The sequence below is a fragment of the Centruroides vittatus genome, unplaced genomic scaffold (assembly GCF_030686945.1).
Source record: "Centruroides vittatus isolate TY-2023 unplaced genomic scaffold, ASM3068694v2 contig_273, whole genome shotgun sequence".
Classification (NCBI taxonomy): Eukaryota; Metazoa; Arthropoda; class Arachnida; order Scorpiones; family Buthidae; genus Centruroides; species Centruroides vittatus.
The window spans coordinates 1,761,436-1,775,771 of record NW_027121739.1 but is presented as its reverse complement, the minus strand read 5'-3'; the positions used below and the strand labels follow the sequence as shown (position 1 = coordinate 1,775,771).

At 26.4% G+C, this 14,336-nt stretch overlaps 1 protein-coding gene across 1 annotated transcript in view; it reads right to left on the bottom strand.

The window, feature by feature from the left end:
- LOC136971888 (ubiquitin-conjugating enzyme E2 R2) overlaps nucleotides 1–14,071 on the bottom strand; it is a 30,219-nt gene extending 16,148 nt beyond the window's left edge. Inside the window, exon 1 of the mRNA XM_067266416.1 lies at nucleotides 13,615–14,071. Within this exon, the coding sequence (XP_067122517.1) occupies nucleotides 13,615–13,791 (177 nt within the window). The 5' untranslated portion in view covers nucleotides 13,792–14,071. The remainder of the gene's footprint in view (nucleotides 1–13,614) is intronic.
- Between the last annotated feature and the right edge of the window lie 265 nt (nucleotides 14,072–14,336).

Sequence of the window (14,336 nt, the reverse complement as noted above, 5' to 3'; positions counted from 1 at the left end):
CACAGAAACAGTTGTTTTCATGTTTTGTTCTCTAGGATTTATGATGATTGTATTAACATTTATTGTAAATGTACAGTACATATTTTAATATGATTTTATGTGCTTTTAATGTTTTTCTAGTGATATTATGACTTCAATAATTGTGGCGGACGGATGTAAAGTCGAATAAAGTGACTTAAACTTGATTTTTATTTTTCCGTATACTTTTTTGACAAACGACGTATAATCGAGAACGACGTAACTCAAGGTATACCTGTATTACTGAATAACCCAAAATTTTTTTAATCAATCACAACCAGAGTCTGATCTGCTAAATTATTAGGCTATTAAAAGGCTACTTTAATAATGTTATCGTAATTTAATTTTAATTTAGAATTTCTAAAAGAACAGAAGAAATCCAGGTATCACATCAACACAGTAGGCAGGAATTCTGGATTTGAGTCCCACTCCTGGCCAATTCTTGTCTTCCAGAAATTTTAATCCATTAAATTATAATAATTATTAAAATTAAAATGAGATGGTGGCTTAACCACCCACCTCTAGACAAATTACTTAATATCTAATTATTAAATTAGCCTTCTAACAGGTCAATAATTTAGCATATCATCTATAGTAGCCATAATCAGGACTAAAAATAGGCAGTGACGCTGCTATCTTGTATAAAAATGAATAATCAAAAATAAATAATAATCATTTAATTATTAAACATGCAAGTTAAGAAGCCACTGTGTATGATATATGATGTGAAATCAAATAAAAATATCTGATTTAATATTTCAAGCACTCTCTCCTGTAATTAGAAGTACTGAAGGATTGATCGTAAGTCAATTTACAATAAATGTTAAAGAAACAGAAGTCATGGAATGTGGTTTTATCAAACCTCCTCATAAGTTTCTCCATTAACAAACAAAATTGAATATGATAAATTTGATTCCAAACTTATCCTCACTTATGTATTCATAAAATAATAGAACAACTTTCTACACATATAAAAGAGATTTAGTGAAATTTAAAAATGATTTCTTCTAAAATATTATTACATTCACGTTTCTTTGCTAATATCCAGTCTATTGTGAATTTTGCCATACTTGTTTGGTCATCAGCTGTTCCTTTTCTTTTATTGAAAGTTCATAAAGAATTATACAAGATTTACTTTTTCTTAAACAAACGGTCAAGTCCACATGCATCAAATCCTTCAATGTAGCTCAAACATGAGTTGGAATCATGTAGCTGAAATTTGTAAAAATCTGATAATCCATACTAGACTTTTATAAATTGAATACTTTGTTCAAATCTATACTTATAATGGCTAATTGCAACTGCATTACATATTTAAGAGTTTCTGTATTTGCCACCAAAACTTATGTTGTCTACTCAATACTTTTGTGCATTAAATGTTTCAGGTTGATCCTTTCTCTTATAGATATCAAATAACTACAGTATAACTAGATCTTTTGCACATATAGGGTAGATGTACCAGTTTTGGCCAGTGTATCAGTTCTGGCCAGAAAACAAATTTAACTTAAAAATATAATCACAGAGTTAACAATAAAAGTTTGTTTCATTTGTGATTATATTTTTCAGTTAAATTTGTTTTCTGGCCAGAACTGGTACATCTACCCTATATCAAAATTTTACAAATTAATCTGTAAAAACATTTATACAATAATATTTAGCAGCAATTTTCACTTAACATTTTTAATATATTTATTTAATGTATTTCATACTATGTTTTAGTTTTTATAATTTTATTTTTGTACTTTAACATATTTTTACCAACTTTATATTATATTATTATAAATTCTGAGTATTGTTTTGTATTGTTAAAGAGCATCTAATATACAGTAGAATTCACTTACTATAATCAATTTATGACTTGCCTACTGATAACAATAGCCCTAAGTGACTAGCAACATTCACAAAGTAAATAACACTATAATTACTTTATTTGGCTTATGCTATAGCTTTAAATATATCAGTCGTTAACACTGATAAAATGTTTCTCCAGATATCCAACATCATCAGATTGAAAGCCAAGCTTAATTCTGAATTAATTATAATTCAATTTAAATAATTCTTAATTCTGTTTGTCGTTTAACTGTTTGTTCATAATTTTATTGGCTTTTTGAACACAAGTTTAGTTGAACATCTTTTACATTATGATTTTACATGTTTTAAAAGTTCTTGTCAGTATTTTATATAATGTTTAGTGTATTCTGTCACATATATTTACTTGTTACTTATTTGTATATATAATCAAATGTTTTTTAAGTGTATTTACATTTATATTACAGTTTACTTATGGCTGTATATATTACACATGTATTTTTCATATGTTTTAGCCATTATACAATGTATTTTATTGGGGTTTTCATTTTACTTGTTAATGGGGATGGAGATCAATTGTCATATGATATTTCTTTTTGTGTACAAAATAAATAAATAAATTTGTAGCTGATTTATTGAACAATCAGCTACAAACTGTTATTGTCTGAACAATCATAGAACAAACTTTAAAATTAACAAAAGTCCTTGAAATAGTAATGGAAACAAATGCAAATAATATATACAAACAACCCATTTAAATATATATAAACAACCCACTTCATTTAAATATTCAAATTAATATCCAAATTCAATATAAGCTTTTGATCTGTATTATCAATGGCTGAAGAGGGATTTAGAACAGGCCGAAATGCGTTACGGGATATCTTGTGTTAATTGAACAAAAAATCGAAAAGGTATGTGAATCTGTAATTGTAACAAAAAAAAACAATGAGGTTCATAGTTAATTATTGAAAATTAATATCCAGATTCTTTAGCAAGCTACTTTAAGGCTAATTAATTATTAAAGAACCTAGTAATTTGGCTAGAGATAAGCAGTTAAAACTGCCATCTCATATTAATTTTAGTAATTATATTCTAAATTAAAATTATAATTATTAAATTTAATATGAGATGGCAGCTTAACTGCCTGCCTCTAGCCAAATTACAGTAGGACTCCACAATACACAGATTCACCATATACAGTTTCAGGTTTGTGCTATTGGCAATCTGGAAGGAACTTACAGTAAGAATTCCTAATTGTATGTTAAATCCTCACCATTTTTTATGATGAAGTCTTGCAGCATCTCACTCAGTCATTCTTATTCTGAGAATCTATTACTGCAACACATTTCTTTGTTTTGTATTAAATACTGGACTTGAATCAGTCTTTGTCCAGAGTTCTCATTGTAATAAATCATGTCAACATGACAGCATAAATGAAACAAAGAGAGGTGCTGATAATTACTTTACAAACATGGCTCCAAAATGTAAGGATAGAATTGCTATTAGCTGTAATAAGCCAAAGTGAAACGATGTGCTTTTTTAGACAAAAAATATTAAAATTTTAGATTTAGTGAGAAAAGAAAACAGTTTACTTCAAAAATTTTTAAAGTTACTTTTGTGATTTACAGTATCATGCTATTTATTGTTAATATAAAAGTTGTAGTGTATTTATTTCTGTATTTATTTTAAAAAAATGTGTGATATGTATGTTAGTACAGAAAATGCTTAATAATTAAGAGGGTTTGCTATTTTATGCAAATTTCTGCTTACACAAGGGATCTTGGAACATATTGGTTACATATAGTATGACCCTACTGTACTTTTTCCTTGATAATTAACATTAAATAGCCCAATACAGAATCCAACTGTTTGTTTGAATATTTAAATCAATTATTAGGTTGTTTGTAGGACATAACATATATACCAAATTAGGGTGAAAGCATGAGTCAGCTGAAAACCATGGAGAAGCTATAGACAATAAATCAATCCCAGTCAGTGTTATTAGTGATCAGTATGGTTATATCTAAACTAGCAGATGAGCCCGGCATTGCTAGGGTAAAAAGTAACAATGGCAAAGATTAAGATTATTTGATTATAGCCAATCTTACTCGTTTTCCCTGGGTGCAAGAATTAGGTCCCCCCTCTTCTGTGGCTAATTAGAGAATTTTTAGATGGATCTAAAATATGTTCAATTTTCCACACAAAAAAACCACATCTAAAATAGTACAGTAGAAGCAGAGTTCTTCAGGGTAAAGCTTAGCCCTCTCCCTCTCCCCCATGAGGGAAATTTTGAAAAAACCTTCTTAGTGTACATTCTCATCATGTACCCTCACTGTATACCAAATTTCAATGTTCAACTCCTAACCATTTGGGCTCTGTGCTTATTATTATTATCAACCCATCTCAATTATATATATAGATTCATTAAACTGGTCTGGAAGCAAAAATCAAACAAAGTCTGAATAGCATAACTGGCAACACATCTGCACAGCAAGCAAGAGTTGTGGTTTGAGTTGCAATCTGGGCTGATCCAGAATATTCTAAATTAAATTTATTTATTTCTAATTAACGAATTTAATATGAGACAGTGGCTTAATCAAGTACTTCTAGCCAAATTACTTTATTTCTTAAAATAATTAATTAGTTTTCAAGTGATCTCAAAGAATATAGCTGTTTATTTGAAAAAAAATTTAAATGAATTAAACTCCACAGTTTTGCACATTTTTGTGTGTACAGTACATATTATGTCAATAGAAGAAAGTTTATGTTTCTCATCTTTAAGTGCCATTATTGTCAGTACCCACAAAACTAAATTGTTATCTTCTAATTTCTGGATGAAAAGATTTATGCTACTTACTATAACAAGAGCTACTGCAGTGCAGAAAGGAGCATTTCATGATTCAGAGAGAACTTATTTGAGCTTCCTGCCACTTGGCCACTGCATCTGTTAAATGTTCTACTAGCACTGTGTCAATCTATAAGTGTTTATGTTTCTTAGCCTATTGAAAAATCTATACAAACTACCAACATACATTATGTCATCAGACAGACCTAGGCATACAGGATTTTGTAGATCACTTTTTTGGTTGTTCCTTAGTAGGGCTTTTAATTCTTAAGCATATCAAATACTGTAAAGGCCATAATTTGACAATTCTCATCATTTAGTAGAAAAATAGTCACTATTCTAGTAGTATTTGTCCAAGTGATTTTAATATGAATGGTATCAATGGTTTTTTGAACTCTTTATACATCTTGTAATTGGCAATGAATGCTCTTTAATAAAGTCACTCATACATAAAGACTATAATTAATCAAAATTCTGATTTTAACTGACATTGAAAAGATTATCTGAAAATGATTAAAAAATGTATAACTATAATCAAACTCTAATTACAATAAGTAAAAGTTTTAGGTAAAATTGAAAATGTAAGTTTTTATTTAAAGCTGTTTATTCCAATACTCAAATATACTTTCATACTACAAATAAAACAATTATTTTGCTTCAGAAATTAGAAATTTTTAGTACAAATTTATGAAGATTGAAATTAATTATGAGACATCAGTACAAATTCGATCATTTAAATAGTAAATTATACATAAAATACAAAGAATAAAAGACAGAATAGAGATGAACAATTCATCTCTCAACTAATTCATCCCAAAATCAGAATTTGATAAATAATACATACACAAAGACAAATATGCATAGGCATATGTGTGTCCTAAGAAATAAGAAAACAGAATATTAAATAACTTCAAACAACAAAATAGCAAGAACTGTACTTAAAACTTAAAAATATTCAAAGGTGGCAAAGAAAATTTAATTATTATTTCATAAACATTACTTCATTATTCATTTCTGTTGAAAAACTCATTTTTTAAAGTACAATATTATAATTTTCAACATCAAGTGTGATGATTTAGAAGTGCAGCCATTAATTAAATAAGTCAAAATTTCAAAAGTTTATTTTAAAAACCCAAAACTTCAGCATTACTTTTTTAAGATATAATTTTATTTAATTCAAACTACAACTATTTTAAAAATGTTTTCATCTTATATTCTATGAAATAAATTTCATTCTTTTCTATTTTGATTATTGAAAAATATAAAGTTGATGTTTTTATTGTATTTAATGAAATTTTTCCATGGCATGAGAGATGCCAAATATTGATTCAAAGTGTCAATACAATAAAATACAACAGCAAATGCATTTATATATATATATTCAATGATTTGAGTCCTTAATAATAAATAATGCAAGCTTTATACATATATATATATATATATATATATAAATCTTGCATTATTTATTATTAAGAACTCAAATCATTGCTCAATTTCTTATTCACAACATAATAAAATTTAAATTTAAATTTTCTTCTATGAACAATTACATCAGAAAACAATTAACAGTAAAGGAAAAAGAACACAGTTCAGAGCAACAAACACAAACTGTCCATAATTAAATTTCTTTTACCTATAGTATAGCTAAACATAGAACTGTCCTTTAATAGCTGAGATTTTTGATCTTGATAATTAATAGCCAGTGAGCATTAGGATATTGTTCAAAATAAATTAATGATGATTAAATTCCTTTTGTGTTAAGATAATACATAAATTCAGAATGTTAACCTTTATCCATTTAACTATTGTTTACTTCTAATCCTTTAAAAGCTCTTCCATTTCTTTAAAAATTAATTTTAGCACCCATTTTTCATTCAGAAAGTACTGTACATACAAGCATTGAAAATACATTCATAATAGAAGCTAATTAAGAGCTTGATAAATGTTGATCAATTGTCAGTGATGTTATCATTGTTACAATGTAACTAATTTCTTCCCCCTCTCTCTCTTTTTTTTTATTTTTTAATTAAAAGTAGTGAATTTATATCTTATTTTTATGTATTTTTACACTCAAAATCTCATTATTTTTAGTCAAAACACAAGCCAAAAATCAAACTGTTTTTCTTGACAGAAAAATCTTACAGAAAACCAGAACTTTCAGATTATATATCCATTGTCAAAAGTGAGTAACAAAAATAAATAGAGACGTCAGATCACTAGAAAGTTTAACACACAGAGAAATGGCATCTTATTACTTAAATAATAAACAATTTTAGAATTATTTACATATTTTAATTAAAAAATTCATATTAGACTCTGGTAACATGCAATTTTTTGGTTTTGACGTTAACTGTATAGTCCGAAAACACTAAGTTATTCATCTGAGAAAAGAAACTTAAACTGGATTATCACCATACAAATTTAAATATTTTTCTAATTAATTCATTTATATACATATTTTTTTTTCAGTTATAATCTTAAAAAAATTAATTTGTCATTACAATATTGGTAGAATCTGATTGATCACCCACCATTTGATTACATTAAAATTATTAAAATGAAGAATTAGCTATTTTTTACTCGGCTTGTAAAGAATTTAAATATGTATCATTTGATCACAGATAATAAAATTATAGTAATAATAAATATTAATTTTTTCAAGCCCATTGATACATCATATCAGCATCCAAATTATTAAAAACAGCATTAAGCATTTAATTCAGAAAAGAAAAATTTGTAAAAAACTATTTTAAAAGAATTAAATGATTTTCAAAGAAAATATACCATACTTAAATCTTACAAATGGATATTATGACTAATAATTATTAATTATGCTTATAGACACTGCACTAGCAAACTTTCTAAGCAATGCTAATCTAAATAGATGTCAAAGTTCATGTAAATAAAATTTAATTTTTAAAAATTGTCTGCAGGAAAGTTTCTTTTTATTCTGAAATAAAATTATAAATTCGAGTCACTTAAATTTATGCTTTTAAAAACTTTTAAAGCTAAAACACTCAAAATTTCGTTAAAAAGTTGCTCTTACGAAAGATTTTCTTTTGTGTAATATCAGCCAATAGCTAAAGTAGATAAGATTAACATCTAAAAATAAATTCATAAGGGGGTTTAGATGTATTTAAAAAAGCAAAGCAGTGTACTTGGAAGTAAAAATAACTCTTCAGGTATATATAAAATTAACCTTGTTCTTTATTTATATAGCTTGGATATATGTTTCTAAATAAATCTATATACAGCCAATGCAATAAATTCAATTATTAGTATTTAATAATACATAATTTTTGCAAGAGATGCACTATATAATTCATACACTTTTGATGATATGATATGAATTCATTTTTATAATATATTAAGCTATAAAAGTAACTTTCTAACAAAAGATTGCACTATTTACTTGTGCATTTATGTTTTTAAGTAGCATAAACATCACTTTTTGTTACACATGGCTATTTCTTTTAATGTAATGTAATTTTCTTTGCTATAATAATTTTGAATATAGATTTTAATATTAATAAACTTAAAAGTAGAAACTAACAGTCAATCTCTCTTTGATTTACCATATAACAACAACATTAAATTAAATCTCATTAAACCAAACTTTCAAAAAAATTAAATTTTAAATATTTATTTAGCTTGTTTTCAAGTTTACAGAGTTCTCTGAACAGAAGTACCTTGTAAAAGTGTAACAAACTGAAATTATCTAAATATATTTTTTAACACAAACTGAAATTCACAACAAAGTAAATTTACTAAAATGTTTCTAAGTTTAGTCTCTCATCTTCATCAGTTAGCCTTTTAATACCAAAGATATAAGATCCTTGAAGAGTTCAATCCCTTGTCTGGCTCAGAAATGTTTGATTTATAATTATAGCAATAATACACACTCAAAAGAATTTATAAATCATTAACTTCATAAATTAGTATTTATATCTCAATACAATAAATAATTATGAAATATTGTTTATTAAATTGCAATATATTTGTTAAAAGATTTCAATACTTCTTTTTATAATGTTGACCTTTTCAGAAGCTTCTTGAAAGTACATATATGACCTTGAAAAGGTTAAACATTCTGCATCTAACAGAAAAGGGATTAAATGAAAATTGTAGGCTAAGAGAAGAAAACAAACCTTCTGATTTCATATAATAGATGATACACATTTCTGTAAAAAAAATTTATTCGTAGCCTTCATTTTTGCTTTTCAGTTTTACTTTTGAATTTAACACCACAACTAATATTCAGTTTGTGTGAACAAAAATAATAACAAAAAATATTGGCTAACTTTACTATATTTGAAATTAATGTATTTAGATAGAGTGAGAAGATATAAAAACAATCTTCACTTGATGAAAATTCTATGTTATGATAATAACTGCAGAAAAAAAATGATGTACTTAAGAACATTCACATTTCTTTCATCTTGAACATACAGAAATTACATAACTGCACTATAATATATTCATCGAGAATTTTAAACTGTGCAGCAATACAAACAATTTAAATTTATTTTTAATAATAGTTAAAGGTAAATTTTTTAAATTAAACAAAGTAATTATATTATTTACATCAATAACCATTTCAAAGATAGAAATTTAAAATGATGATTTGTTTTTTAACATCGTGTTTAGATGCTCAATTCAATGATTGAAATTCAAAGAATTTCACTAATTTATTCACATAATCTTACATTTAACAGCATTATATTTATGTAAACATTGAAAAACTGTCAAAAGTTAATCCCATATTTTAGATTAAATGTAACAAATAGACAAAATGAATCCTCAAAATTATGCTTTTCAAACAAATAATTTGAATTAACTTGAAAGAAAAATCATCTTAAAATAATACAGAGTTGCATTTTGAATTCATTTATTATGCTACTGTATGATTTTTTTTACTTTATATTGCTTTAATAGTGCATTAAACCATCAAAAAAAAAACAATGGCCCCTAAAGGCAAACCTTTCATTTTTAGTAGATGTTTCTTTTTACACTGACCTAAATATAATTACTGTATGCTATCATATTTATATTTTATTTTTATAGGTTAACCATCATATTTTTATTATAAAAAAAATCTCATCAGCGTAATATTTTAATGATAAGTGCATCACTACTTTATTCATTTGTATATAGGCCTATTATTCAAAAAATGACAAATGAATATTTAACAGACATTAAGAATTAAGAAATCAAGATGACAAACTTCAAAAATATGGCAGATAATTGCAACTGTGTTGTTATACAGATTGCAGTTTTATAAACTGTATATAAATTAATAACTAAACAGTAAAACTATTATTTTTAATGAGTTAAATTATACAGAATTTGGGACAAAAACCCAAGTGAATTCTGGTGTTAACTCAATTTTACCCATAATTTGCTTCATTTTTTTCTTTATAGGGCAGTGATTTAATCTGAAAAATATTTTGGTAAAATATAATAGTATTGACACAAAATCTGATTTAATCGATTACAGGAAAAAGGTTCTGCCAAATCAGGCTGTTTTCAGGCTATATTAATAATTAGTTACCATTTAATTTGACTAGAGGTAGATGGATATGCCACCATCTCATATTAATTTTAATAATTATAATAAATTAATTTTTAATTTAGAAATTTCTGGAAGAACAGGCCCAGAGCAAGACTTGAACCCACAACTTCTGCTTACCATACAAATGGGCGATCATTTGCACAGTAATACAAAACCATTATGCTATCCAGACTCCTGTCCTGATAGTGTAATGGTTCTTTGATTCCAGAAATATATGGTAAATTGTTAAATATTTATTAATCTAATCCAAACTTCAAAATATTCTTGCAAAATAACCAAAAATCTACTTTAACAGTACATCTAGATCTATTAAATAAAACACATGCATTTTTTTCTCTAGCACTTTAGTTTTACAACTTGTCTTCGGGGATAAGTAGATTAGGGTATTTATTAAAATCAATATAAATAAATGTCTCATTATTTGTCAAGAATGTACAGAATATGAAATTTTGTCTGGAGAAGGAATCTGATTTTAAAGAAGTAATAAAACAATAAAAATGATTATTATTAGAAAGGAAGATTATCTTAGAAGATAAATATTCTGAAAAACAGACAAAAAGCAACAAATTAGCTTAAAATGAAACTAAGATGATGCTGATGAATGGAGATTGTCTCAAATACATAAGGAAAGCAATAATGTTGACATCTCAATATCTACATAATTTACCTTCAGAAAAGTAGAATTTATAATTCTGCATCAATTAAGGCAATCAAGAATAATGTAAAATTTAAATTAACTATAGCAAACTTGACAGAAATGATAAAAAGAAATTAATTCAACTGTTAAAGCTGTATCATCTGCTTTGTATTTCAATATAATTCTCATTACTTTACTTACAAAATTATTAAAAATTTGTTTCAATGATTATAACATTATGTCTTTTCTAGTCAAATTTATTTTCTTAAATAACGTTGTGAACGCCGATTACCGAAGAAACTATGAGACCAGAACAAATGATCTGTTTTGGCAGAAGATAAATTATTTGTGATTATAATACAAGATCGAGCCAATAATAAAATATCACTAATTCAAATAGAGCATAAATTTATGAATTAATGTAGAATCATTATATATATATAAAAAAAAATTACTTTTCCATCTTCTGAACCAAAAACTATCACAATTTAATGTCACTATAATGAATATATTAAAGAGTTTTATTATTATAATTATATTTATATTATATATATAAATATAATTATAAGTCATGATTTTTGGCAGTGAAACATTGTTATATAAATTTAGATCCAAAGAAAGTAAGGTAGAGAACTAGCATTAAAAAAGTATAATAAAAATCAATATTTTTTTTAGATAAAAAATATCCATTATTTCTGTTATGGAATGAACTTTTAGTTAACACATATTCACCTCTAGAGGAGATGAAATTAAGCCCTGGAAAGAACTTTTTCAGTTATCGAAATAGAAATATTACATCCATTGCAATTACATATTATTGTAACTACATAACAGTATTAGTGCTATAATAGCAGTACAGCAATTTACTATATTATATAAAATTTTGTGGGTGCGCATATATATATATATAAATACATCAATTAACAGTTGTTTTATCACTGATCACAGATATTTAATAATCCAAAAAACCATTCTAAATAAAATACCAAATTGCTCACTTACGTACAAATAATTTTTATAATAAAATCAAATTAAAAATGGAAATTTAAATGTGAATAAAAAATAAATCTCACCTGTAACTAAATCTGAATACAATATTTCTCTCTCTTTTTTTTTTTACAGAAATTTTGGTTATATACTACAGTTATATATATATATATGTTATTCAAAAGCCATTGATTATTCTTTTTATAGATAAAATATATACCTTTTTCTTGACTATATTTTATGTGCATTTATCGTGATTATTAATAAAAAAATATATTTTCTGTTAAATAAGCAGAAAGAGAAACACAATAAACTTAATCTTTAGAAGCAAGATTATTCAAAAACAAAGATGATTATTCTAGTTAATAAGTTATTAAGAATAAATATGGATAAGATATTTGCAAAACATTCTTACTTTGTATTAATAAAAACACTTTATAAAATGTTTTGTATGCACATGATTAACAAATTGATAGGATAAGTCTATGTTGGGTTCTACAGTTTCAGCAGGGGATATATCAATCTATATAAATTGTTAAATACGTTTGTCATTAAGTAAAGACGAAGAACAGATATTAATTTGTATGTATATATACACAAATTAATAACTGTATTATTGAACATTAATATAATTAGCCTTGAAAAGACTTTATTCTTTTATACTTTTCTAAATTTTCCATGTGCAATACCTGTAATGCCAGGTACCATTTTCATTACTACTACTAAATTCCTTTATATATCTAACCTAATTTGCTGCCTTCTAACTTACATCACCAACCACTATATCAAATTAACAAATATAATTCATACATATGCTATTATATATTTGATTTTAATAATCAAATTAATAATTCACTATGTTCACCAGGAAACTAATGTCTGACGACCCATTTACATTCGTTTCATCCTAACACAAAACACTTGCCATTTACTAAATATCCAAAAGCATAAATTCTCAAATCGTAATCTGGCGGAAAATTTCGAATCGAACCCATTGAGACAATAAAGAAGAAAAGCTTTTACGAGCATCACAAAAATATCATTATCCCAAGCACGTGGATGAAATTTACCTTTGAGCAGGAAATTCACCTAAATAATAGAATTAATTACCATACACGATATGGAAACATCGAAGGTTTTTAGAAGTCACAAATTACGGTGTAGAATTTCCATGGAAGAAATCATACAGTCTTTCGGCACTAGATTTTTCCGTCCGACAAATTAAACACGTGCAAGCATTCGCACAAATTTAGTTCTTCAAACAAATAAATCTAATGCCAAAAGACAGCACTTCTTCCATATAATACACTCAGCATCATAAGCAAGAGTATAATTTTATGAAATTTTTAATTTTTTTTTTTTAAATTTTTGAATTTTATATTATTATGATATATTATTATAGATGTTAACAAAGAACGCCAGCCACTACAGTGTCTCATTGAATAAATACGACAGGCCAAAAGTGCAGTGTTTATTCAGTAAGTGCTATGCAATCACCTGATTAGGAAACAAACAATGACAAACCTAGGCCAATCTACGTCCAGCTGATGCAGCCATAGATACATAAAGACGTTATAAACGTTTAATTGGCGTTGTGATTAAGTCATGTATCGATCAAAATAAGGTAAAAAAATCACAAAAACTAACGATCGGCGGAAAATAAAGCCGACAAATCCGAATAAATAGGTCAATCCATCAGTACCAAGGACAAGCGTAAAGAAACAAAGAACACGAGCTTCATACCTTAAAATATCCTCCTTCGTACAGCGTGTCAGGTGGTCCGAAAATGGCTACTTCCCATTCGAATAAAACATCTTCGTTAATTAATTTAACACGAAAACCTTCCACTGGTTCGTCTTGTAAACTTTTGAATTCCAAACCTAAAGCTCTCAATGCACTGCTTGTGGGTTGTGTTGCCATAATCGAAACCCACTGAAAATGATTTTTTTCTCTTTGCTTTTTTTAATTCTAAAACAGTAAATGTCAACAGGATCGGTCGTTTAACAATGTCGAAAGTTTTTTAAAGTTTTACTGTCGACTGGCCCAACTAAACGTTAACGTAGACGTGAAAATGCAATCGTTCTGTTTCTTTCCTCACTCGATACATGAACAAAGATGGTGGTCTTGTGACGTCACAAATGAGTCGTAATGACGTCAGGCAATTTCGCATTTTGCCTCATCGACAATTTTTTAAACTTTGTATAATATATTATCGCGGTCTATCGTTATCGTATAAATTAATTGTATAAAACTTTAATCTTTTTTAACTCTTAATATTAATAAAATTCGATTTTTGTAAAAACGTCAAAGTGACGTCAGTTGTTTTCGCCTTACATTTACTACTCATCGTTACAATTTAATACTTTGAACTATTAATTTCTACTCTCATCTAATTATTTATCTATAGTTATTTTATTAATTTTCTCCGTTTCGAAATAGATGCAAAACATTTTAGACCAGACGAT